At 46.9% G+C, this 26,588-nt stretch overlaps 1 protein-coding gene across 1 annotated transcript in view; it reads right to left on the minus strand.

Moving 5' to 3' along the window:
• LOC8052053 (Down syndrome cell adhesion molecule homolog) overlaps positions 1 to 20,307 on the minus strand; it is a 244,907-nt gene extending 224,600 nt beyond the window's left edge. The window contains exons 1-3 of the mRNA XM_042286473.1: positions 20,271 to 20,307; positions 20,034 to 20,206; positions 15,951 to 16,107 (exon numbers count right to left, since the gene is read on the minus strand). Coding sequence (XP_042142407.1) covers positions 15,951 to 16,107; positions 20,034 to 20,206; positions 20,271 to 20,307 — 367 coding nt within the window. The remainder of the gene's footprint in view (positions 1 to 15,950; positions 16,108 to 20,033; positions 20,207 to 20,270) is intronic.
• Between the last annotated feature and the right edge of the window lie 6,281 nt (positions 20,308 to 26,588).

Below are 26,588 nucleotides of genomic sequence, written 5' to 3' on the forward strand. Positions count from 1 at the left end.
GCGCTGCTCTGCGAGCTTCTCGGAGCTGAGAGCTGGGAGCAGTCTGTTTCGTGTCACTACGGTTGTAGTTTGAGAACGACATCTTGTTTACGATACGAGCGTGGGCCGCATCTCTGATGCCTAGCAGCAAAAGAGCCATATGGACTCACGACGTTGCGTAGCTGCCTGCTCGAACTACCCAGTTGACCAGCCAGGAAGTTGTCTTTCACAAGGTTTCACACGACAGTGCGCCTCTGAATGTATGGACGAATATTTCGTGCCGGTGGAACTCTGGAAAGCCATTGTCGCCAAATCGCAGGACAATTGCACGTTCTGATTGCTTACGCTCATCACACTAACTAAATTGCTGTTACCAGCTGAATAGAAAAACGTGTGTGAAGATAGAAGTTGCGCCATGAAACCAAATCAATGCGCACTGGAGCATATTTATTACGGCATTCATAATTTCCGCTGACTATTTGGTGGTTGACAACAAACGCGCGCTCTGCTGTACAGCTTCATAAAGGTACACGATTCAGGCTACTAAAGCAGGAGACATGAACGGTCAAACGACCACCGCGTCGGTGGCACTACGCGCCGGGCGTTCCGGAGTGCACGAGTGTATGTCTCGCGCCTGTAGAGACAAGGCGCGATGACTTAGCTATTTTCGGAAAAACCGACGTGAACTTAGAAGTTCATGCGCCAGACGTAGGAGGGCCATCTGGCACACCACAGCGGAGGCCTAATTATTAATTTGGACCACCTGGGGGTCTTGTGACGTGTAACCGTGATCTGGGTTACACGGCGCTTTCGCAGCAGTAAGTCCGCGACAAAGTGCGGGCACCTCCATCAAGATTCCAACCCGCCAACTAGGGATGCGCAGGCTGAGCTATATTCTGAAACATTTTCTCGCACTTAAAAAAAAATAGGAGTAAGGTACACAGCTTTGCTCGGGCGCGCACAGCCGCCTTCATTGCTAAAAACGTTCTCCCCGTGTTACGAGCTTACGATGTATCAATAACAACTTTCTTCGCGTGGTGTCTACATAATATGAATGGTTCCTTCCTGCCGAAAGCTTTGCTGTCGCCAAAATTTTGGTGACACATGAGTGTGGCATGAGGGGGAACGATAATCTGGCACGTCACGTCACACAGCAGAGCTTCGTGAGCTGTGCGATGGTTGTTGTAACTTAGCTCTGTTACATCAATGTTATGGTAAGAACAAGCGAATGCACTACGCTGTTGATTCTCCTACAGTTCATTTGTATCTTCGGAAATTGGCTGTGGCACGCTTGCGATTATACTTGTGTTTATTAGTATTCCTCAGCTTCGACAAATGCTTCCGAAATATGAGTTTGATTAAACTTACTTTTTTGGAAAGTAGCGCCAGCTGAGGCCGCACTGGGGCAGAGGTTGTTGGATGTTGTAGCAAACTACTACTACTACTACTACTACTAGTACTACTACTATTACTACTACTACTAATAATAATAATATTTATTGGCATTCAAAAATGTGACCCTGGGTGGCGAGCACGGCTGTGCACAAAATACAGAAAGGTTAAAACCCGTACGCGAGTGCGCCTGCCAACCCGCCACCCAGGATTTGACTTGAAAGAGGAAAAAAAAAGTGAAAATAAATGAGAAAAAAAAGCACATGCACACATATACACAGATTTGTACACAGGGCCGCAACCCAAAATGTTTTAAAATTAAAAGGAAGATGAAATGTAGAGTGTAAGTTTACTCCCACGTATGCATACGCGACCACACACGCGCGCACACACACACAAACATGCACACACACACACACACACTCATGCACACACACTACAGCACTGTGATGAAGCCTGCTGCTGCAGGTGCTTTGAAAACAAGCGAGACATTGACACAGATTCAGTTCGGTCTTGGGGAAGCGGCGAACGTATTCTGAGTGGGGCTGAGATGAAGTCCTCGATGCCGGCCAAGATCAGCGAGGAACTGTGGCGTTGGGTACGCGCTCGAATAAGTTCAGGCTGCCCGATCTCTTGTTAATCCTTGGGATGGTCGCGACTCGCAAGGTACGCCCCTTTGAGAAATTGAGAACTACACCAATGGGGACAACCAGAGCCACTAAATGAGCTAGGCTTAGAGTATCGGCACTCTGTTGCCCGATATTGTTGTGATCGCTGCCATCTTGGGGCTTGTGCGGAGGACGCAACTGCCGATCGTCATGATTCGAAAGTGCTACTTCATCGGCATTAGATTCGGTGTTAAGAATCTCACGTAATATTCCTTTGCTCTGTTGCGAGCTGTTCAGACATTTCTAGAGGACGGAAAAGCGTTTCCTGTGATTTCAGATAAACCTTAAGAAAACTGGCAACCACGATTTGAAGCCATAAGATCGCCAAGAGTCGTTGCTTAAAGCGTAGCTCAGGTAGTGTCACTAGGGAACAAACAACATAGACGATTTGTTCGCGTTCTGACGCTGCGCTGGGCGAACGATAGCGTTCGGCTACGGCTTGTGTTTAAACAGTGAAGCCCAACGCGGACGCACACTCGTGGATTTGTTACTTCTTCTTCCTCGACTGAGCTAAAGGAATACACATCTGGCACGAGTCGAGCCCAATCTTTGACCCGCGCTTAGTCGACAAAGATGAAGCGGAAAATCCAGTAAACATTGCTCGTGTTGGTAAACGCAGAACTCGGGGAAAAACAAGCTGGGCATAGCGCCCACTATAGGGAGTATTCACTGGCGGCCATATCTGTGTGCGTGGTTGCTGAGCGCGTGCTGACGGCGAGCTTCCACAGTTCTTCTGCAACGTGCATTCCACACCATCAAGATTGCCGGTCTTAGCAGGCCATTAATGTAAGCTTGTTCTGAGCATGCGCCCTAAACATCGCTTTCAAATATGGCGTCCATTGAATGCCCCCTATAGTGCGATCTCCTCGCCAATATAAGCAGCTCTGTCCGTATTTTGATCACTCGAGTTCTGTGACAACGCGTCAACGAGTATGCTCTTATGAATTGTACTCAAGGTGGTTCTTTATGGCTTACTACCGTAACGTACCCTGAACTCAAAGTAGCGCAAAGCCAATGTGCCTGATCACGATGTTTTTTTTTTTTTTTTTTTTTTTTTATGACATCTCCAAATTGTAAGAATAGATTTATGTGTGTCAAGTTTATTCCGGTATTACACGAAATATTTCCAATAAAAGGTATGTCCGCGAAACCTATACCAATAATACTAATTTGGGCAAAATACATACCGCTACGTATCGCTATTTTAGTGTTTATGAATAGCCATCAACCGTCCTGTTAGAGAGCATTCGTTAAACGGCTCTTTCTTTCGAAATTTGTTATTATGACTTGGGCAATGAGGAATTTAATTCATATAGAAAAAGCTGTGAGCTTGAATTCTATAGTCTAGTTGTTCGTCGATGACGACCCCATACGGGAAGATAACGCTCTGCGCTGAAATAAAGACCAAAGCTGTCGCTAAAACATGATCAAAGTTAACGAGGGGCAAATAGATCCTTCCCTCAACCTATAGTTCGCTCGCGAAGAAATGGGCACAGACCCCTTCCTGCGAGCTCCCGACAAACTTCACGTCGAACGGGAAAGATGGAGCACACTGAGACCTTCAATCATCCACAGAATCGACGCTTTCACTTCGAGCTTTTGTTACGTTATCTTGTTCTTTTTGTCTTTTTCTCGCGTCGTTTGTTCTTCCTCCATTCGGGGCCTCGGAAAGTCAGCGCCAAAGTCATGAACGGTCAGAGCCGAGGAAGAGCCCAACCTCCGGGCCTATCTTGGGCGACGTTGGTTCATCGCCGGGCGCTGTCCCTTTCACTCGGACGACTCAAACTGACCGAGAGAATTCGACAATGGACCCTCGGTCCGTTGCCCTCGCTACCATTCGCACCCTCCCTCGGCAGAACTCCCTAGCAGCAATGTCGGATTGAACCTTCGTCGAGGGCGGACTTCTTCGTAAAACAAAAAGAAAGAAAACCACCTCTCACTCATGGGCTCGGACCATGGCTCTATATTTTTTGCCTCAGGATGAACCAAGGAAGGCTCTATGAGTCATCGAAACCCATTTAGTGCCGTGCCAGGGCCACGTGACCCCCGGGAGGGGCGCAGAGGCGCGCAGGACGCGTTGTCACGTGATACCTTCAGCGAGCTGGATTGGCTCGGATTGCTCACAGCGTTTGCTGCGCTCCATTGTGTAAGGTGGAGTAGTGTATGGCCACTGCTTCTTCGATTTTTGTTTCTTTCTCTTTCGACTCTCGATCGACACCCCGAGCCGAGAGATTTTCTTCCGCCAGCCCGCAGTCGAAAGGACCTCGTTGGATGTCGTAAGGGACAGAAGCGGCGACGAACCGAAAATAGGCCACGCTCCGACGGGTGCGAGCCTTCCATGCCCTGCCGAGTTGAGAAATTAGTTTTCTGCCAAAAGCCGAGAGATGTGTCAGTTTCCCTGTACTTGGCCCGTCTAACCTGCGACTTTGTGTTCGGATTATGAGACGATATATAGAGGAGCAATATGTAGTAGAAAGAAAAAAACAACGAATGCACCATAAAAAGGTTCCTTCGCTGGCTATTTATCCCTCCATTTAGACGGTTACCCAACCACTAATATCAAATAGGAACATACAGGAGCGCAAATTTTGTTTTAGCGGCACATAGGTGTGTTTGGTGTTTGTTTGTCTATGATTAGACACTTCGCAAGACCAAGAAACGTATATATTTTTGTGATCTTATAACTAAGCCCCTTCTGAGCCGTGCACTTTGCGTAGATCCCTCTCACGAATAATTTTTTTTTTACATCTATTCTTTTTATTTCTTTGGTTACTGCGATTTTATTCATTTCTTTGCTCGTTTCAGCTTTTTATCCTTTCCCAATGTGCAGCGCGTGGTTTGCTTGCCGTTGCGGGAGAAGCCCTATACATGAAAGCTTTGCACCCGCAGTTGACTGAATAGGACCCAGCGACGACGCCTGCCGCTTGAAGCCTGAATGGGCCTTGCGTGGTTTGGAACGCGGGTCGCACGGAAATGATGGCGTCGTCGCTTTGAAACGACTCGGGCCTCGAAGCCAAATCCTCGCTGAATGGCACGGACGCGTAAACAGGCGGGCCCGCAATCCGACCACACGAGTCGCCTCGGTGATCGGAAATGAGGCGGGCTTTCGGTTCCTTTCTGGTATTCATTTATTTTGGAGACCGGCTTCTCAGACAGGTGTTGACTTAGCACGAACCGAATTGGTGCTCTAGGGGCAAGCGATGCGTAACATATCGCTTCATACTTACGAAGTGGGACATGCAACAATCTATCATCTCTCCCCTATACTTTGGGTTCGTTCTTTTCGAGAGCAACCTACAATTTAATTATCCATAAAAAATGCAAAATTATTATTTTTTTCGCTGCGTATGTATAAAAGAACGCACGAAAAATTTGGTGTCGCCGTCGTACATTCATAATTTTAATAAAAGAAAATTGCGATTATGTCAAGCAGAATTGAAGCATAAGTTAGGCCTATTTAGAGATGAATGTAATTAATTTTTAAGTAAAGGTGATTGAGTCAAGTGACCAGACCGGTTGTTTGACTTTCCGAGTTGTAGTTTTATTTTTACGAGCCCACTATAGGTCCTCTTTTCAAAGTCCGCGCCAACGCCTGTCCGCTATTGCTTGATCACGAACTCTGGGCATGCATTGAAAACGAGTATGACGTCAGCGTTCGGCCAAGACTCGGGTCCAATCATGCGCTTCCTGTCCAATCAATGGTGACCGCTAGTGTTGCTCGGTGGACTTTTGAAAATGATATATTAAACCAGTGGTTCTCAAATGGGGGTCCGAAGACCCCAAAGGGTCTGCGAAGGCATTCTAGGGGTCCGCGAAGCCCTGCCTCATTAGTTAAGCCCGGAAATAAAACTTGTCTTTTTGTCTGATTCAGAGGAAGCGTTCGGATTTTCGGGTGAGTTTTCTCGTGTGCCTATCAATGACAGAAGTCTACTTTACACAGCCCTTAGTTACATACGATTATTAAATGATTACGATAATCAACATATACATTTTCCTCCCCGAATGGGGTCCTCCATCGCCTCCGCCGATCCACAAGGGGTCCGCGAAACATCAGTGGCTGAGAACCACTGTATTAAACTATCGGACGCATTTCTTAAGGTATCAATGTGTGCAATGAAACTGCTAAAAAAAAAAAGAAAGTTCATTATGTAGTGACTGTGTTCTCGACTAGGCCTAGTTGTCGTGAAAGTTATATTTATTTATTTATTACCTTCAGCGCCCAGAAGACGTTGCAGTGGGAGGGCAGACATAAATAACGTTCACGCGTTCACGGATAAAATAACCGATAAGATGGAAAAGGTCGGAAGTCTCCTTGAAACGGCCGGTATCCAGCACGCACTCGCTGCCTTCCGCCGTGCTTCGTCTGCTCGTGCGCGCTCGAGGTTCACGAGACACAGAAGCGTTATGGGAGGTACGAAGTTGGCGCTGGAGTCGACACAATTGAAACCCCATCCCACATTTGTCATCCTGGCACTGACTATAGACAAAAAAAAACACATTACGAGTCATTCAGTCGTTTGCTTAGTTGGTGGGACCGCTGCGGAAGTGCGAAGACAGCGCCAGAGCGCGATAATGGAGGACAGAGTGTCTGGCGGAGGACAGCCGCCATTTTGGCCGCCCTCTTGCGTCCATTCATCACCAGTCAGAGACAGATCGTTTTCGCGAGGTCACGTTCCCGAGCGACGTTCGCCTGGGGTCCGAACCTCCAGAAGACAGGAAGATAAAAAAGTGAAAGCCGTTTACAACTCCCTGTAACACCGATTTAGAGCGCAGCTCTTGAGGAGGAGGAGGGAAGGGTACTGGGGGTGAAGTGACCTGGGGGGGGTCACGTGACCTTGGGGGGGTCACGTGACGATGCCGATGATGTCATCAGTGACGTCACTGATGACGTCATCCGTGATGATGACGATGCGGATGCCGGTGACGCCATCCGTGACGTCACTGATGACGTCATCAGTGATGATGACGATGACGATGCGGATGCCGGTGACGTCATCAGTGACGTCACTGATGACGTCATCAATGACGATGACGATGCGGACTCCGATGACGTCGTCAGCGATGATGACGATGACGATGCGGATGTCGATGACGTCATCAGTGGCGTCACTGATGACGTAATCCGCGATGATGACGATGACGATGCGGATGCCGGTGACGTCATCAGTGACGTAACTGATGACGTCATCAGTGATGATGACGATGACGATGTGGATGCCGGTGACGTCATCAGTGACGTCACTGATGACGTCATCAGTGATGATGACGATGACGATGTGGATGCCGGTGACGTCATCAGTGACGATGACGTCATCGGGGAGGTCACGTGACCTCGGCGAGGGGGTGACGTGACCCTGGGGGTGGTCACGTGATCTCGGGGGGGGGGTCACGTGACCTAGGGGGGTCACGTGACTTTGGGTGTCACGTGACCTTGGGGGTCACGTGACCCTGGGGAAGGGGTCACGTGACCTCTGGGGGTCACGTGACCTTGGGGTGACCTTGGGATGACCTTGGGGGGTCGCGTGACCTTGGGGTGACCTTGGTTACGCCGACGCCGACGCCGACGCCGACGGCGACGCCGACGGCGACGCCGACGGCGACGCCGACGCCGCTCAAGCCGGGAATGGGCCCCTAAGAGCTGCGGTCTAAAACGAGTCCACAGCCAATGTTGTTAAATCGTCGAGAGACCCCCACAGCCAGGACTTGGATGTTTACGACCGCTGGTTTCCAAATTGGGGCGACTTCGATGGTGTATGCGTAACCAAAAAATTAATCGACTACGATTGCAACCACCTACACGAGCCTACACAAGTGCGTCATGAATCTGCCTTGGACGAGGCACCACCGACTGACGCAAAACAAAAATTGTTAAAGTTTCGTGAGTAAGGAATTGCCTGCTACGGGCCAAACCCATAGTATACAACGTGTAAAAAAATCGAAGGAATTCGAATGTATTGATCGTATAAAGATCCAATACAACTTCACGCGCACGTGATGTCATCAAGTGCGCGTGAGATTGCACTGGATCTTTATACAACTATGTTCGCAACTGCTTTGCGAACGCGGATCCGCTTCCAGTGTGAATGAGCAGTTAGATCGGAACTGCAGTTCCAGTCAAGGCCGGTTCTCACATGCAGCGAAGCGCTGATGTAGCGCTGCTCACGTGTCGTCATCTTTTTATCGTCTGTCATAAACAATACATTTGACGGTGTGATACAAAGCTGGTGAACGCTCCCGTCAGCAGGCGCTTAGCGCGACGTCAGCGCTATGCTTGTAGCACTCCGCTGCATGTGTGAACAGGACTTTACTCGCTTTATTCAATAACACGGATATGGTAAATTCACACGCGACGTCGCACGACGACCCGCTCACGATTTTTTTTAAATTTCACTGTTTCTAAAGACACCGTTACAGTGAATTCTACGTTACGTAAGAGTGGAATGGGATAAGAATAAACAAAACAAGCAAACAAAAATTACCAGAAAAAAAGTAGTTGAAATTTTTGCTCAATCGCCCTATCTTTCGACTAACCCTCTCCCTCTCTAAAAAAACAAAAAAAAAAAAAAACACGCACACAAAAAGACAACAGAAAAATGGCCTAAAGGCGAGGGCGGTGTCGACCTAAGCCCGGCCTCAGATTGTAGGCTCGTCGTCTCCCTGGTAGAGCACCGGATTTCCTGATTGATCCGAAGCCTTCATAGATCACGCCTCGAGCACCGACTACGTTCGAGATCCCAAGATGGGAGCGAGCTCGAAGCGGGGTCATTCTCGATCTATTTTTTTTATTTTTTATTTTATTTCGTCCTCCACCCTGCACCTTCTTGGTCGACGTTTTCGTTCATGAAGAGCTCGGATCTCCGCGGTGACAAATGGTAACTCGCGAGGAAGTAAATCCAGATTTTCCCAAAAGGTGAGAGCAAAAAAAAAAAAAAAAAAAATACTGTTCGAAGCATCGACTGGCAAACGTCACCGACGCCTGCTGACATGATCTTCTAAAAAGCCTCGCCGGCTTTCGAGGAAGTTTAAGAAGGTCGCGCGGTGTACTTACAACGGGCGGAACATGAGCTTCGAGTTTGCCAGTCGGTTTGTGTGTGAATGAGCTTTTGTTCAATCAGACGTTCTAGAATTCTCTGGGGTGATTGTCTTGTGCCTACGACGTAGGGATCGATAAAACCGTTCTTGATATCGACCTTGATACGCAGCGTAGAATAGGATAAAACGCGAATGGCCCGGTAGAATAGAGACTTAAAAATTGTGACGTAGGTGTTCCAACAACTTTGAATCAAACCGGGACTTTAAAAGAAATACAAAAAGTTGAAGACAAAAACTACATTCTGAGCTGTAATAACCTAGTGTCTAAAAAAAAACGTTTAGAGTTTTTTTATTTATTTTACAGCAAAAGTACATTTCGCTTTGCCGGTCGCTTTGTTCTCGCCCACATTTCTGTGGCCAGCAGCTATTAAGGACACTAGCAGTCCTGACCAGAAGAGAACATATTAAAGCTTGCCGTTATCCCATTAAAAGTTATAAAACGATTTTCGGAAATGTTTAATAACGAAAACGGCGGTCGATGAAATTTACGGAGGCGAAGTGAGCGTCGGCTATTGAGAACGGTGCTCATTTTATTAATGGAAGTTTCCGAAATTGCTTTTACATTTTGAGTCGGACAATCGCAAGCCCCGAATCTTTGGTATCTGATGGGGGCCGCTAGCTCTACATTTGGCCTGAAATTGAGCGTTCGGCGACCTGTTTTTGTTTTTCTTTTTAAGTTTCGAAATTATAGTTAGCACAGCCGTCAACACGTTTGATGCACGCAAGGTTTATCGCTTGCTTCAATGCTGAAAAATAATTTGACACGTTAGAAGCACCCACCGTAACTATCGAGCAACATATAAAACATGACGTATGGTTGCGAACGCGTGTCATTATTTTTTGTTGCTTCGTTTCGTAACTAGGTAGCAAGTCCTACACACACAAAAAAAGACGTATATTAAAACTCCTAAACAAGCTTAAGGACCACGTCTTCCAAGACCTTACACGAGTTCTTCTCAAGCAAAAAAGAAGCCAACTAGCAAAACTAACAAATCAGCTCGCATCGTCACCCTAATTACCTGCCTACTCTAAAGCCGCCCCAAAACTTTGAAGGCGGGCGTGTTGTCGCTGCATTTTATCGTGGTTTTGGGCGAGGACGTGTAAAAAGTAAGGTCGGCCTAAGATCCATCCTCAACCCGGGGGAGTCTTACGAGCGAACGTTAGAAAAAAAAAAAAAAAGGGTACCTCAAGGAGCGTCGTTCACCCCCACGGCGCAGCCATGTTCACTCGGCTAGATGAAACGGGCGCGGGGGTCTAATGAGATGCATTGTTAGCCAGCGGGAGGCATGACTCGGAGCGTCCGGGCTCATTACTTGCGCTGGTTTTGTTCAAACTGCCAGCTTGCGTGTAAGAGGATGCGGAGAAAGGCCCTGGCTCGGATAAAAGGGCGCAGGAAGTTTTGTATTTACCTTTTCCTAAATCCTGCTGCGCCGAAAAAAAAAAAATTAGAACGGAGATTTTTTTTATTTTTTAGTTTAGTATCGCGATTGTTCTATATAAGCGTATTGTAGTTCACAACTATAAGCGTATTGTAGGCGCATGTCCATATGCGCATATATAGGTGATATCGACGAACTGCACTTCTTAATGCCTAATTTGGTGCTATTTTGCATGGACACATTTCTCAATATTTTAATCACTAGCAGCTTAAGGACCGCGAGGCATAGTTTAATAAAATCGTACATCTTGGTTCGTGATTGGTCTTTCCGATTGGTCTTTCATAAATCACTCGTACGCCTAAGAAACGCGCCAAAAATATATAAGCGCGTAAAGGACGAGCGTGTTGTTAAGGGTACTGAATTTCAGGAAGGGACAAGGGACGGACAACAACGACAAACGACAACCACTACAATACATTTCCTGGATTTATGATTTTATCACATCCCGAGTAAAGTTCACAATAGCGAACAATCATAAATCACCCCTTGCTAATGTAATTCAGGTGTTCCCCAGAGTGTAGGACTTTCTCTTTTTTCATTTCTTAGATGCGTAAACGACCTTCTGCACGGCATCAATTAAAAAAAATAACTGTTTTTACCGACGTCTGCGTCATTTGCTATCGGGTCTCAAATCTCTTCAAGCAAGCTGCCTTTCTGAGAGAGGCGATTTGCGATTGGGTGACCCGTCGTCACGCTGCCGGCGTCTCCGCTGAATTCTATGCTCCAGATTTTACTTGCTCAGGAAGGGGCGTGGCGCGAACTTCTATCACATCCTTAGTAGGGAGACAGACGTCGCACGACCACAATTTTTCGATTTCTACGATGTATGGAGCATGTAAGATAAGTTATCACCAAGAACAAATTCTCCCAAAAATGTCTTTAATGTAATCTCCTCCGCCACCATGTCACTGTGTGTCGATTATCATTATTATCGTCTTTCCGCCTTTCAATTTTTCACGGCGATAGATTGCTCTCAGACATCTTAAGCCGTTATTTAAAATTATACAATTTATACCAGCCATTAATTTTAATTAAAAATATATATTTTTGTTTTTGCAGATATAAAACTTTGGAAAAAGCCGTTGGCTACAGCAGCTTAAAAAACCTAATATACAAAAAGAAAAGTCTCCGCGGCGCGATATATTTCGTGTTTCTAAAATATGTATAACCACAAACTGACGATCAGTTTTAAATTATAAAAGAAAGCCCAATGTGGATGGCCTAGATAATCTTGCGGAGCTGTGGGAGAATGCTATTTCCTATTTTACTTGCTCGGCAGAAATACTTGACTGTGCCGATTCGCTTAATAATTATTTTAGGCAATCACTAAACACCGCCGACTACGTTGAATGCTCTCCTAAACACTAACATCGACCTTACTTCAATCGCATTAAGACAATTGCGTAACGAGTTAAATAAATAGGAATAGAAAATGATCAAAAATCTGTTATCTTTGTGTTATGCGCTCGGTTGAGTTTCAATACAATTACAGCGCATAATCTGACGTTATATGCACTATATAAAAACTATAAGGGAGCAAGGGGTTCCATAAAGCTGTTATATAACTTTATTTTGCCTTGCTTTTACCATCCATGTTAAAAAACTGAAAATAAATTTCTTTTCTTTTAGTTTTATAGCTTTGCGCGGTTACCTAGAAAGCACGACAATGAACGAAAATAGCAAAACGCGCCTTCGGCATTACCGCTGAAAGAATTTAATCAGTGCTTCGGATGCCCTCACTTGTATTTATTTTTTTTTCTTTTGTTTCGTGGTCGAGTTGATTTAATAATATTGATATTCAGCGCAATTCTGATGGAAATATCGGGAAGGCTAAACGTGATCGAAAAGACCAAAGCCAGGTTCTTCGATTTGTGGTCTCTTCAATATTTTTAGTGAAGTTAGGAAAACCTCCAATATTTGCCTTAACAAAAGCGAGACGTTGAAGCGGGAGCTGTTGAAGGTGTTTACGTGTTCCAGAATAAAAGTAAGCATAAAGTAACTGTATATGCAAAGTGTAAAAATACATCGACAAAAACAACAGATAACGTAAATATATACATTTATATATTAAATCCTACTAACTTTTTTCAGTGCGACTACGAAAGAGCATTTTTCTTGTCGCATTCGGTCCATTTACTTAAATCTCCTGTGCGGAACACGACATTTCACTGCGACAATTTTTTTTCCGCAGCCATCTGCATTTTTTGTTATTAAATTTTTTTTGAGGGAGGAGGGGGGTGAAGCGAATTTTTTCACACATTTTGTTCGTGAATTCTGGGGAACAAAAGAAAATTAAAAAAGAAAAAGCTTGTTTCTTCGACTTAGTGCACCTTAATGCCACTTTAATTGCCACGTAGGAAGCGCACTTCTCGTCGGGAAAAGATCTGCCGTTTTGCGAAGATCACTAGCCGGTTTGAGCGCAGAAATTACTACGAGCACAAAAACAATTCTCCGTAAAAAAATGAATCACTTCTTTTGGTAAATATACTTGTGCAAGTAACAAAAAAAAAGTTCACGGGTCAAAGGACGAGGAGTCGCAATCGAAATGCACTTTGGAATAAAAACAATTATATAATATTTTCTGAGGGCAGACGCTGTTTGCTAAGAAAACTGTTAAAGTGTAACTGCAAAGAAAAATTTTTGTTTTAAACTTCTAATCGGGACAAGCATGTCACAAAACAAATTTTCCGCGAAAAAAACAATTTAGAGCAATATTTATTGCGCGAGACTGATTTTACTTTGCGGCTATTTCGTTCATTATAAATCGCGCGCCACAAAGTTGGTATTATACTTCACGGAGTTACTATTGTACGTCACGGAGTGACGTGCTATAGCAACGCTTTTCATTGGCTAAGAGAATAAGTGACAGGTTATATCTTGGTAGCTAAACCTTTGTGATATGTTTTAATTTCCTTTCAAGCGGCATATTTTTACGTTTAAAGAATAACCCATGTAATGAGAGTTATTATTATTCTTTACAAAAGGTTTATAAGACGGGCGCTTGTGTTTGAATTCATACCATAACAAACAAAAGCTTCGCCATTCTTTCCATGGCCACCGCTGTCTCTGCTCCCGCCTGCCTCGCCTACCTCGCCTACATCGACTAATTGTTTCGTCTAAGTGATCAGTGTATCCTGTTGACACAGATGCTTCGGTGAAACTTCCTAAAGTGAAGTAGTGTGTGTTTAGCAGCTGTCGTATGTGTTAGTGATAGGAAGCGACGCGGGGTTGTGGCTCTCATATCACGGTTTGTTTCTTTCGTTTTCCTGGGGCGTTCTTCTTGCTTTCGTAGCGCGTTTTCTTTCCTTTCTTAGCGTGATTTTTTTTCTGCTGGCGCGTGCAAATGCCGACTTTTTGGAGATGTCAGCTTCTGTAAAGCGGCACCATTGCTCTGTAAAGTGCTGCCAGATGAGTGATCGCGACAGCGAGCCTTCCAGCAGCCATGTCGCCCCGAAAGATGGCAAGCTGAAAGCTATTTAGCTGGAGACAATCGGGCGTTCGCGTGGCAACAAACGTGTCCAGGTATATTCTCGTCCTTTTGACCTGGAGGCCTTCGAGATTCGCACCGGGTGCACCGAATGTCCGCGAGTGAGACAGGCACTTTCCCGTCGATTTTCTTACTGAGAGCAAGCGCAGTATCATCGGTAAGTAGAACTTCTAGGAATAAATGTTTAGTTTGCTACGCTAAGGTTTCTGGTGGCGCATTGTCTCGTTTTAGAACTGTTCTATTTAAACCGAAACTTGTTGTAACACTGGTACGGGAGTTTTAGCACATAAAGTAATAGTTTGCATGAAGCATCAAGCGTCCAAGCGCACCAAAGGCTCGGGTGGCTCAGGCCGTGCGCCGTCTTTTTTGCTGGCCGCCGTCATTTGCTCCATATCGTCGTGTGGCCGAAGACCCAGTTGCTCGCAGCGGCCAAGAAGCTGACGCTTAAATTCAAGGTCTATTTTGCGCGCAGTTCGCAGAGAACACAGAAGCTACAAAAGGATGGGGTACGCACGCACATTCGACGCACTGGAAGTCGAGGCGCTGCGTACGTCGTTCAACTCCGCAGCCAAGTCAATCCAAGAGCAAATCCAAAAGCGGGGGCAGGGCGTACTTCTCCTCTGCGCGGGGCTAAAGTGCGGGAGTTTCAAATGTGGAGAGGTTGTCACTCCGACTAAATTACGTTCTGTAACGTAAGTATCTTTTTTTTGAAAACTTAGTTTTGTGACGTGCTTCTCCCAATTAGCTGTTTAGAAAAATTTGTTTCTTTGCAGTTACCGCAGAGTCGGAGAAGAACGGGACACGGACGAGTGCTGGTTTGTGTCCCCTTCTTCGCGTTCGTCTCTTTTGTACCTTCTAAAATCACGGGTTCCTGAGCAAGTAGAACCAAGGTCCCCGTATGATCGCCGCTTTGGTCCATGGAGTAGGCAGTTTTTCCTCGACCTCTCCATTCTTGGTGAGCCGATCCAAACTTGCGGTGTCAGGTTGGTTTGTAAATACATTTCTTGTATACCATAATCTTGTATACCGAGGTCTTGTATACCAAGATTGATACACCAGCGAAACAAGCGCTTATTCTCGCACCGCCAACACATGTGGCGTCGGGTATTGGCAGTATTGGAACATAAATTTCCCATCTTAAAACACGCCGATACGATACCGTGTTAAGAAATCTGTGGAGATAAGTATAATTGGTGAGTTGAATACATGCACAGTGCTAAAGACGCCTACGTTGGCGAGGAACTTTTCCAATACGATGGCACTCCATGGCAATCTTGGCCTGGCTGGTTCAAAAATATTCTTTTGAAGCTTCTAAAATCGAATAGGGCCGAGGTGGCGATTGCCATGCTAACTATACGACCGTTTCATCCAGTCGCTTCCCGAAGCCTTAGTCGTCTGTATATTAGTATCTGTTTGTGTCCTGCTAACAGGCAGGGAAAGCAATGGCGCTGCTTTCCCAGGATCGAGTGACTTTATCACTTGGAAAAGTCCCGAGCATAATGCACCTGATAACCCAACTAGACCCGGCTTACGCTCTATGTTCATAAGTCGCCAAGAAACAAAATGAACGCAAAGCTGTTTTTTACAATTTCTTTAATGTTTAAGGAACACTTGATCGGTTCCAATGGATGAACAGAAAGCTTGTTAGTTGGGGAGAACACGTCTTGACGGTAACCGCGTATTCAGGCGGCTTTTGAAACGCGAAATGCTGCCAGTTTGGTTAGTGTAGGTGTTTGCGTAACTGTAGGTATTTTTATAATTATTTTTTATAAGTATTCCTTTTTTGTTAGAAGTATGTTTGCATGCTTGTTTATTATTATTATTTTTTAACGGGAGATGTTTTGAAACGGTTTTATATTCTACGTTTTGGTTATGAAACTTCTGGCAACTCACCTCCCTGGACGTGGACGAGCCTGCTCTTGACCACTCCGATGGAGTTAGAAGCGACGCAGCGGTATGTGGCAGAGTGCACGTCCTGCCGGTACTGACTGGACGAGAAGGACGACAGGACGAGGGAACCGTCAGATCGGGTCGAGCGCAGTCCGGGAACCTGCGTTCAAACGCGAATATAATTTACTATAGTCGCTGACAACGTGAGAGCGAGAGAGAGCGAAGCTGGGCAGAGATACTAAAAACAAGCATTCCGGAACACAAATACTAAGGTGCGTGTACTTTAAGGCCAAAATGCAGATACTGAGACACATATGTCTTTGATGTAACGAGAGGTGCCTAAGATACTTCTGCAAAAACGGCCATAAATATTCCGCAACACAACTACAAATACATACATACATATGTTTTTTTTTCCCGAACCGTGATATGTCAAAAGGAGCCGCTCGTGGAAAATGCAATCGTTAGTGTTCGTGTTTTGGCGACTGTTTGCAATATATCGGGCCTTCGTTTCAAGTTTTCACCTAGTAAAAAAAAGAGGAGGGGTGTTAAGTAGCGTGTTCATAGTATAAAGTTTGGGACCCATCGCGCCAAAAAGGTTGTTTTTGATGATTTGATTTAATTTATGTTTATTGTATTATCTTTCAAATGTGCATGAGAAGTACATTACAAGAGGTGGGACAACAACACAAATCTGAACTGCAGGTCAATTCAAGAAGAACATCTGATTAATAAGGAACATGGTATATAAAAATATCGACAACAAATGCAAAAAAAAAAAAAAAAAAAACTAAACACGAAGGAACAAAGGATGACGGTAACTAAACACGTTAATTGTGAACAGTTGGAATGTGTGCCTTGCAAATATTTCTGAACTTATCGTGATTAGTTTTATTTACAATTCATTAAGGAAGATAATTGCAGTTAATAGTGAAAATAGCCAGTGGGGAATTCTCAAATGCATTAGCCCTCGCCAGTAGTGGCTTAATTTTTAGGTTATGGTTAATTAGTATGGAAATGTGCCATGGCGGTTGAGAGTAAAGGTCACGACAAGACGAGAAGGAAAATAATAGTTTGTGGAAGATGACAAAGCGGGAAAGAGTTGTTCTTTTGGACAATGGGCGTAAGTCGAGAGCTGATTTTAGTGGCTAAAGTTGAAGCCTCGGCGAGTTGGTATTACATACTTAAAAGGTTAAAACAGAGCAAAAAACGACGGACAGGGTAAAGTCTGTCCGTGTCCTTCTTTACCCTGTCCGTCGTTTTTTGCGCTGTTTGAACCTTTTAAGTATGATTTTAGTGCAGTTATGTTGGATTTCCGGGAGTAATTATCTGATATGAAACGATTTTCATTGTTAGTTTGTTAGTATGATAGGGTGGATGAGACCACCAAAGAAAGTTAAACGCTTCTCCTTGTTGGTTTGTTAGTAAGATAGGACAGATGAGGCCACCAAAGAAAGTTAGCGTTGTTCAGTCTATATCCTACAACAGGCTTATACAGGCTTATAGGCCGTTTGTTTAGCAGAACGTGGGGGGCGGGTATAAATTATATTTAATACAAGTATCCCAAGGACTTAGAAGCACTAGCCACTATAGTATTAAAATGAGTATTTCAAGTGAGGTCGTTAGAACACGTTACACCCAGATATTTATAGCTTGTCACTTTTTCAACCAGCAGCGTTAGTAAGGAGTAGTTGTGGATTACAGGATTATGTCTACAGGGTAATGCTAATGCTTACACTTGTTTACATTTACTTTCATTTGCCACGCATCGCACCAGTGTAAAATATATTAAAATACATTAAAATACATTACGGCGCCAGGACTCAAGCATGTATCCCAGGAACACTTTATAGAACGTAGTCATCGTGGTGGCTTCGGCCAGCCTGTCCCGTGCGCGTGCGATCGTGCGAGACCCCCGAGTCTGTTGATCACGATGATGATCGCTGGGTCTCGGCACTACGCAAACATTCCCCTCCATCCAAGTTCCAAGCGGTCAAGAGGCTATCTCTGTTTGGTTGACTTCCCGGTAACCGGCGCTGATCCGGTCGTGGAGCTCGCCGCCCTTGTCCTTCCCAATTCAGTAGCCGGTGGCAGCTCAGTTCTGGAAATGTCTGTTCGCGTGGGGAGCCGCGCTCGGAGCTGGTCAGCGTACCATCGAAGTTTTCCTCGTGGAGTGCTCACTGTCACCATCTGGGCAACATCAGACGACCGAACGACTCCCGGAAGTCACTGGGGGAGCCTGCGCCAAATTTGCGCCACCACACCGCCTGACCCACGGCAAAGGAATGGACTCCATTCTTGTGCTGAGATGAGTTCGAATACCGCATCTCAGGAAGACAGCAGCCAATCCAAGACCGGATGCGAAAGCCCAGTAAGAGTTCAGAAGGGTACTTTCTATCTTTGGTTGGGGTTCTGCGATAACTGAAAGAAAACCAGGAAAGCCTCGTCCTAAGGCTGCCAGGATGAGCTTTGCGAATTTTATCGGTGGGTACCGCGTGCTCCGCCAACCCGATTGACAATGGGGGATACGGAGCAGCGGTGAGATGCTGCACGTGGTTGTGTAGTAAACAATGTTTAGAAATACTGCTGGCTAACTGTGGACCGCTGCCGGACACAAACGTCTTTGGCAGAACAAACAGACCACAAATGCCGAGCAATGATTCCACTGTAGCCTCGGCTGATGCAGTCTTCATCGGTACCGCCTCGATCCACCTCGTATCTGAGTCGACCGCAATGATTATCATAGGGCACTCCAGCGGTCCGGCGTAATCAACAAGAAGGTATGACCAAGGGCGAGTGACATCCGGCCAACTTGCGGGAACCTGCGCCGGTGGCATTGAGGATGTCTGGACAAACGTCACGCACCTCCCTACGAGGTCGTCAAGGTTTCTGTCTGCACCGGGATACCTGCAGATTGTTCGTGCCCAACTCTTCATGGCAGACATCCCTGAATGGGTGTCGTGAAGTGTGGCTAACATCATGGAGCGTGCAGCTTGAGACAAAATCACTTGATGTCCCCAGTAGATGAGGTCATGGCTCATTGTAAGTTCGGGTTTCTTTCTAAAATATGGCTGGAATCAAAGCTCAGTGTCAGGAAGTTGCGTTCAACAATCCTTCTGAGTCCAGGTCCTAGCTTGACGAGGCAGCCAATCTCCCTCGATCAGGTCTGCTAGTTTCTTAGCTGTTAATATACCGGCATTGAGACTCTGAGTGTAGAGAACGTACACAAAGGGTTCTCCCCAGCTGTAACATGGCCTTTCTTCACACACCTGGACCTCTAAACTCGTGAAACACAAAGTTTGAGCCGGAAGTTTGCGGAGCGCACCGATTGGACGTCGGCGAAAAAAGCGCAAAGTCATCATCGTTATAGGCCAATCGGTGCGCTCCGTTAACTTTGGCCCCAACTTTGTGTTTGACGAGTTTAGCGACCCTAGAGGTGACGGAGGACATAAGTGGGATCCAAGTTAAAGTCCAGCGGTGAATCCTTACAGCTGCCATATGCGGAGTGACCTTGTATGGGTGAAATAAACATGTCAGATGCTTGTAGTCTGTGAACTTATGTCCGCGAAAAGAGTCTCGGAACCGTGTCACACCAAACACTAACGCGAGGGCCTCCTTCTCTAGCTGGTAGATGTTCCGTTAGCCAGAACGGTTGTACCGCCCTCGCGAAATTGTTCATCTACAGCTGAGACACCAGACGACCAGTGAGGCAGAGTATACTTCCGGCTGTATAGATATACACACAAGATAATTACGTCATGCTCAATGCCAGAACGCAGACTGTCCTTCAGGTCTTGCAATATTTTCCGTCTCGCCAATAACCGAGCTCCTGTGCATACTGTATCGACTGGCTCTCCCAAGGAATTTTCGAGAAACTAGACGCTCCAGATTCCCAAAGTTCAAAAAACGAATCGATGTGACGTCCACGGAAACGCTTCAACCAGTAAATTAGCTTGTTGACTTTGCTCCACCAGCCTTTTTTTTAAGTACGCTTCCAAGGGCAGGCAACAAAATGCTTCCAAATTAAAAACACACACACGCACATACATACACAATAAAAGAAGGCGCAAATTGTTTTGTACTTACAGCTGACGCGGGCGAGCCATCTTTCTTCTCCCACGTGATCCTCGGGGCCGGTTGTCCCCTGGCCGAGCAAGGCAGCACGGCGCCGGTCTCGCTCGAGAACTCCATGGCCGTCGGGGGCTCCAGCACCAGGCTCGGACCTCGGCCGCCCTTGAGCGTGGACTGCAGGCACCCCGCTGCAGCGTGCAAGGAGAAAAAAAAAAGCGCCAACGGTCAAGTCTTGGAACGGAATCACAACACCATTGTATTTCTTCGGTCTCTTTTCAGAGTAACGCATTTTCTTTGCGTGGGTTTTCCAGATTCAGCGCACAGAATATCGGTATCATTTTATTTAGGTTGATATTCGTACTGATCGGTGTATGTCTACTTGGTGGTAATTCAGAAACTATATATACATTTTTCTAAAAAACAAATCGGGGATACAAACTCGAATAGATTAATAATTCGAGCAAGTTTTTGTGGTCGCTCGATCTTTTTTGTTCGAATATTTTGGCGGGTGCGACCATGAGAGAAAATCGCGGCGGACGGCCCCCAGAAGATTGTGCCGGCTATCGCCGGCGTGTCACAGGGTGCTGCCTACACCAAAAAGCCTTCAGACGGATAACATTTTCCTCTAAAAAGAGATAAGTCATCACTTCGAAATAATCCGTGAGGTGAGGCTAGTGCACATCGTCGAAGTCAACTGGCCATCTGTGGCAACAAGGAACCTCCCGCGTTCTTCAAACAAATGTAAAAAAAATATGTTTTTGTTTTGTCTGTAAGTGTGTGTGTGAGTGTGCGCGCGTGTGTGTGATTGTGTGAGTGTTTGTGTCTGTGTGTCTGTCTATGTGTTTGGGGAAGGGGGTGTTCTTAGGACCGCCACTGTTGCCAAGCAATAAAAATTCTCGGGACTAGTCGCCGTTGTTGCTTTCAATGACCTTGTAAGAAAAGAGCACTTTTGAGATGTAATTAAATTGGCGTTTTAACGTATGTTTTAAAAAGAAAATTACTCGCGAGAAGAGTAACGCTCTCTGCGATGGTTCGACACGATTAAATTTCGTTGCCTTATATTAATGAGCAACACGTCAGCGTACCTTTGTCTGAAGGCTTGGAACTTTAGTGCAGTCTTCCGTGAAACAAAGTTGAAATATCGGAATCGAGGGAGGAGGGGGATTGACGTAAGAAAAAGGTGGAACCCCCAACTGGGTTTCGGGGTGCACGCAAGGAGGTACGCACACTGTGCATCGTTAATATGATGCCGGACATTAGCAGCATCACCAAGAAAGCTACTCTAGTCCCGGACAACCTAAGGAACGCTGGACGTTCTCCTGCTCCTAAGCAAAAAACGAACATATACTTTTTTTTAGCCGAATATCCGGAAAATTCTAACACAACAATAAAAACAAAAAGACGCCGTTTACACTCTCTTAAACTTGGACCGCGTCAGCAACTTAAATCACTCGTTACGCAAGCGCAGCGATCATTGAAAACCAAGTACATCGTATCTTCCCCCTTACCACAAATCGGGTTGCGCTTGGCTTTCGAATACAAAAATATAAAACTTGGTAGCAAGGATTGTCCAGATGTCGCCAAAGCACGACTGATTAGAATCCTGGGGAAAGTTTGGAAGCGTGAATGAAAGGAGCGGTTCGCTGTCAAATGACCGGCAGCCGAACCTCGCACCCGGCCTTCCGTTCCGGCCGGCGCAGTCTTATTTGCTCAAGATATAACGCTTCGCCTCCAAGATCACGACGTATAATGTTTTCTCGGTGGTGAAGGCGAGTCTCCTGAAATCGACTTTCAAAATCGGCAAGAGGGTGGTTGCATTTTTTTTTTAAGTCTACGGGCCGTCGGAACCCTAGCCCGTCGTCTCTAGTCTGTCGTTAAGGCTGCACGGATTATAATAATTAAAGTTAGTGCGAACTGACCGCCGCACAAATGTCGACACGAAAAGCGAGCTGGAACTCTTCGTATTAACTACTGAGTGCTGTGTCACAAGACGTTCGTGGTAACTAGAGCTTTTAAATTGGCTCCGCTTCGAGCTCCCATCCCCGATTGTTCTGTGGGCGCCACCGTTCGTTCATTCACAGGCATTCAATGCGGGGCGGGCGCGAGGGTGCAACTGGCGACAGTTTCAATTCCGAAATGCGACGTGCCGAGCTTTATAAACAGCCTTGGGAAGTTCAGGCGATACCGCTTCGCTCCATTGCAGACTCCCTTAACATTTATGGAGGAAAGGAAAGTGTTTCTTGCGTTAACCAACAAAGCCTCAGATAACAGGAAGCCATAAAATTAGGAGACAGGCAGCAATTACAAGGTGTCGTTACTTCGAAGTGTAGATGTTTCTTGTTGTAACGCGTTGCCGGCAACGACCCGAAGTTGGAAAGTTCGAAATTGCGGTTGAGGGATATTGCGTTTAATATTCGGTTGCCTGCGACGGAGGATTTCTCTCTCTCAGTCCTGAAATCAAGCTTTGATAGTCATCTACGAACGACGCTTTTGGTGGATATTTATCTTCCAGCCACGAGTGAGTTACAAACCGCCGACGCGGTTGGAACAGTGCAAGTTTAATCCCGGTAATAAACGGAACAGGGAGACCGACTCGGCTGATAATTTTCTAGTGTGCAAAGATTTGAGAGTGTTTCCAACTAATCGGTCGGGGTTATATATGCAATATGCAAGCTGCGATGAGGCAGAAGCGCCTATCGACTACAACCGTTTCTGCCAATTTACCTTCTCTCTCCATCCTCGCTATCCTCCTTTTCACTCAACAGGCAGGCATGCGCACATACATTTAATCTGAGCGGGAGGTGTCCGCCACTAAGTTGCAAACCCGCTGCATAGTTTGAGTTGCTCCCTCTCTCTCCCCCTTTCTAAAATCTAGGCTCTCTGCGTTTCTCTCCGAGCAAACACGCAGCCGCCAACGTCGCTACAAACGAGACATATCGTTCGTGCCCTCGACCCTTGCGCATCGATGCTTCGAAAGCAGTGGCCCGCGGAATTTCGAGCGGCATGAGCGAGTAGAACAGCCGGGTCGACTCAGCGAGTCGCCCCAAATGGCACTCTGAAGGAGGCAAACAGTTGCAGCCGCATACAAACTGGGTCAATACGAAAGCCTAAAAGAGGAAATTACAGTATGCAAGGGCTGCTGGCATAGGTTTGCTACGGCTTTGTTTTCAACTTAGTACGTGTGGCTTTTCAAAGGAGTCATTGGAGCGTTGCTCATAGGCTAAGCTACGTTGCGATATATGATCGCAGTATTTTTTTCTCTTTTGGATTAGTGCAGTGTGCGCCACTATGAATTAGCCTAACAGTGCTCCCTCCGGCCGGAGCGATGAAAATACTTCAATGGGCGTACTCCAGTGCGATAGGCCGTCGTGTCCTTAGATTAGAATGCATCATCTCAATTTATGCGTAGGATTGCTGGCAGAAGTGATAAGCCTTGCATCCACCATGCACAAGAAACATATTTGTAATCCTTAAAAAAAAAGCTTAATCAATTGCTCGAGAAGCAGGTTGATATCTAAAGTTCACAGCGCATGCACGGCCGATCTATTTTAACACGTCATGTGTACGAAAAAAAAACGATATCACAGCCAGTTTCTTCTAAAGACTTTATATTTACAAAGTAGCGCAAGGTGCGTCGATGCAAGAGGCACGTGCAACGTGCAATCCTTGGGAAGATCATGGCGGCACAGCGCAGCACTGAGCTAGATTTCAGACGCCATGTCCTTCCCAGATGTGGCGCGCGGCACGTGTGTCAAGCATTTCCACAACAATGAATGGCACCACTTGTCCCTAAAGCTCCTTCATGTTTCAAAAGTAGCGCAAGGGGCGTCGATGCACGAGGCACGTGCAAAGTGCAGCCCTTGGGAAGATCATGGCGGCACAGCGCAGCACTGAGCTAGGTTTCAGACGTCCTGTTCTTCCCAGAAGTGGCGCGTAGCACGTGCCTCGAGCATTTCCACAACGATAAATGGTGCCACTTGTCCCTAAAGCTCCTTCATGTTTCAAAAGTAGCGCAAGGGGCGTCGATGCACGAGGCACGTGCAAAGTGCAGCCCTTGGGAAGATCATGGCGGCACAGCGCAGCACTGAGCTAGGTTTCAGACGTCCTGTTCTTCCCAGAAGTGGCGCGTAGCACGTGCCTCGAGCATTTCCACAACGATAAATGGTGCCACTTGTCCCTAAAGCTCCTTCATGTTTCAAAAGTAGCGCAAGGGGCGTCGATGCACGAGGCACGTGCAAAGTGCAGCCCTTGGGAAGATCATGGCGGCACAGCGCAGCACTGAGCTAGGTTTCAGACGCCCTGTTCTTCCCAGATGTGGCGCGCGGCACGTCTGTCAAGCATTTCCACAACAATGAGTGGCACCACTTGTCCCTAAAGCTCCTTCATGTTTCAAAAGTAGCGCAAGGGGCGTCGATGCAAGAGGCACGTGCAACGTGCAATCCTTGGGAAGATCATGGCGGCACAGCGCAGCACTGAGCTAGATTTCAGACACCATGTCCTTCCCAGATGTGGCGCGCGGCACGTGTGTCAAGCATTTCCACAACAATGAGTGGCACCACTTGTCCCTAAAGCTCCTTCATGTTTCAAAAGTAGCGCAAGGGGCGTCGATGCAAGAGGCACGTGCAACGTGCAATCCTTGGGAAGATCATGGCGGCACAGCGCAGCACTGAGCTAGATTTCAGACGCCATGTCCTTCCCAGATGTGGCGCGCGGCACGTGTGTCAAGCATTTCCACAACAATGAATGGCACCACTTGTCCCTAAAGCTCCTTCATGTTTCAAAAGTAGCGCAAGGGGCGTCGATGCACGAGGCACGTGCAAAGTGCAGCCCTTGGGAAGATCATGGCGGCACAGCGCAGCACTGAGCTAGGTTTCAGACGTCCTGTTCTTCCCAGAAGTGGCGCGTAGCACGTGCCTCGAGCATTTCCACAACGATAAATGGTGCCACTTGTCCCTAAAGCTCCTTCATGTTTCAAAAGTAGCGCAAGGGGCGTCGATGCACGAGGCACGTGCAAAGTGCAGCCCTTGGGAAGATCATGGCGGCACAGCGCAGCACTGAGCTAGGTTTCAGACGCCCTGTTCTTCCCAGATGTGGCGCGCGGCACGTGTGTCAAGCATTTCCACAACAATGAGTGGCACCACTTGTCCCTAAAGCTCCTTCATGTTTCAAAAGTAGCGCAAGGGGCGTCGATGCAAGAGGCACGTGCAACGTGCAATCCTTGGGAAGATCATGGCGGCACAGCGCAGCACTGAGCTAGATTTCAGACACCATGTCCTTCCCAGATGTGGCGCGCGGCACGTGTGTCAAGCATTTCCACAACAATGAATGGCACCACTTGTCCCTAAAGCTCCTTCATGTTTCAAAAGTAGCGCAAGGGGCGTTGATGCACGAGGCACGTGCAACGTGCAATCCTTGGGAAGATCATGGCGGCACAGCGCAGCACTGAGCTAGATTTCAGACGCCATGTCCTTCCCAGATGTGGCGCGCGGCACGTGTGTCAAGCATTTCCACAACAATGAATGGCACCACTTGTCCCTAAAGCTCCTTCATGTTTCAAAAGTAGCGCAAGGGGCGTCGATGCACGAGGCACGTGCAAAGTGCAGCCCTTGGGAAGATCATGGCGGCACAGCGCAGCACTGAGCTAGGTTTCAGACGTCCTGTTCTTCCCAGAAGTGGCGCGTAGCAGGTGCCTCGAGCATTTCCACAACGATAAATGGTACCACTTGTCCCTAAAGCTCCTTCATGTTTCAAAAGTAGCGCAAGGGGCGTCGATGCACGAGGCACGTGCAAAGTGCAGCCCTTGGGAAGATCATGGCGGCACAGCGCAGCACTGAGCTAGGTTTCAGACGCCCTGTTCTTCCCAGATGTGGCGCGCGGCACGTGTGTCAAGCATTTCCACAACAATGAGTGGCACCACTTGTCCCTAAAGCTCCTTCATGTTTCAAAAGTAGCGCAAGGGGCGTCGATGCAAGAGGCACGTGCAACGTGCAATCCTTGGGAAGATCATGGCGGCACAGCGCAGCACTGAGCTAGATTTCAGACACCATGTCCTTCCCAGATGTGGCGCGCGGCACGTGTGTCAAGCATTTCCACAACAATGAATGGCACCACTTGTCCCTAAAGCTCCTTCATGTTTCAAAAGTAGCGCAAGGGGCGTTGATGCACGAGGCACGTGCAACGTGCAATCCTTGGGAAGATCATGGCGGCACAGCGCAGCACTGAGCTAGATTTCAGACGCCATGTCCTTCCCAGATGTGGCGCGCGGCACGTGTGTCAAGCATTTCCACAACAATGAATGGCACCACTTGTCCCTAAAGCTCCTTCATGTTTCAAAAGTAGCGCAAGGGGCGTCGATGCACGAAGCACGTGCAACGTGCAATCCTTGGGAAGATCATGGCGGCACAGCGCAGCACTGAGCTAGATTTCAGACGCCATGTCCTTCCCAGATGTGGCGCGCGGCACGTCTGTCAAGCATTTCCACAAAAATGAATGGCACCACTTGTCCCTAAAGCTCCTTCATGTTTCAAAAAAAAAAAGTAGCGCAAGGGGCGTCGATGCACGAGGCACGTG

The sequence above is a fragment of the Ixodes scapularis genome, unplaced genomic scaffold (assembly GCF_016920785.2).
Source record: "Ixodes scapularis isolate PalLabHiFi unplaced genomic scaffold, ASM1692078v2 PGA_scaffold7__128_contigs__length_106722199, whole genome shotgun sequence".
Taxonomy (NCBI): Eukaryota; Metazoa; Arthropoda; class Arachnida; order Ixodida; family Ixodidae; genus Ixodes; species Ixodes scapularis.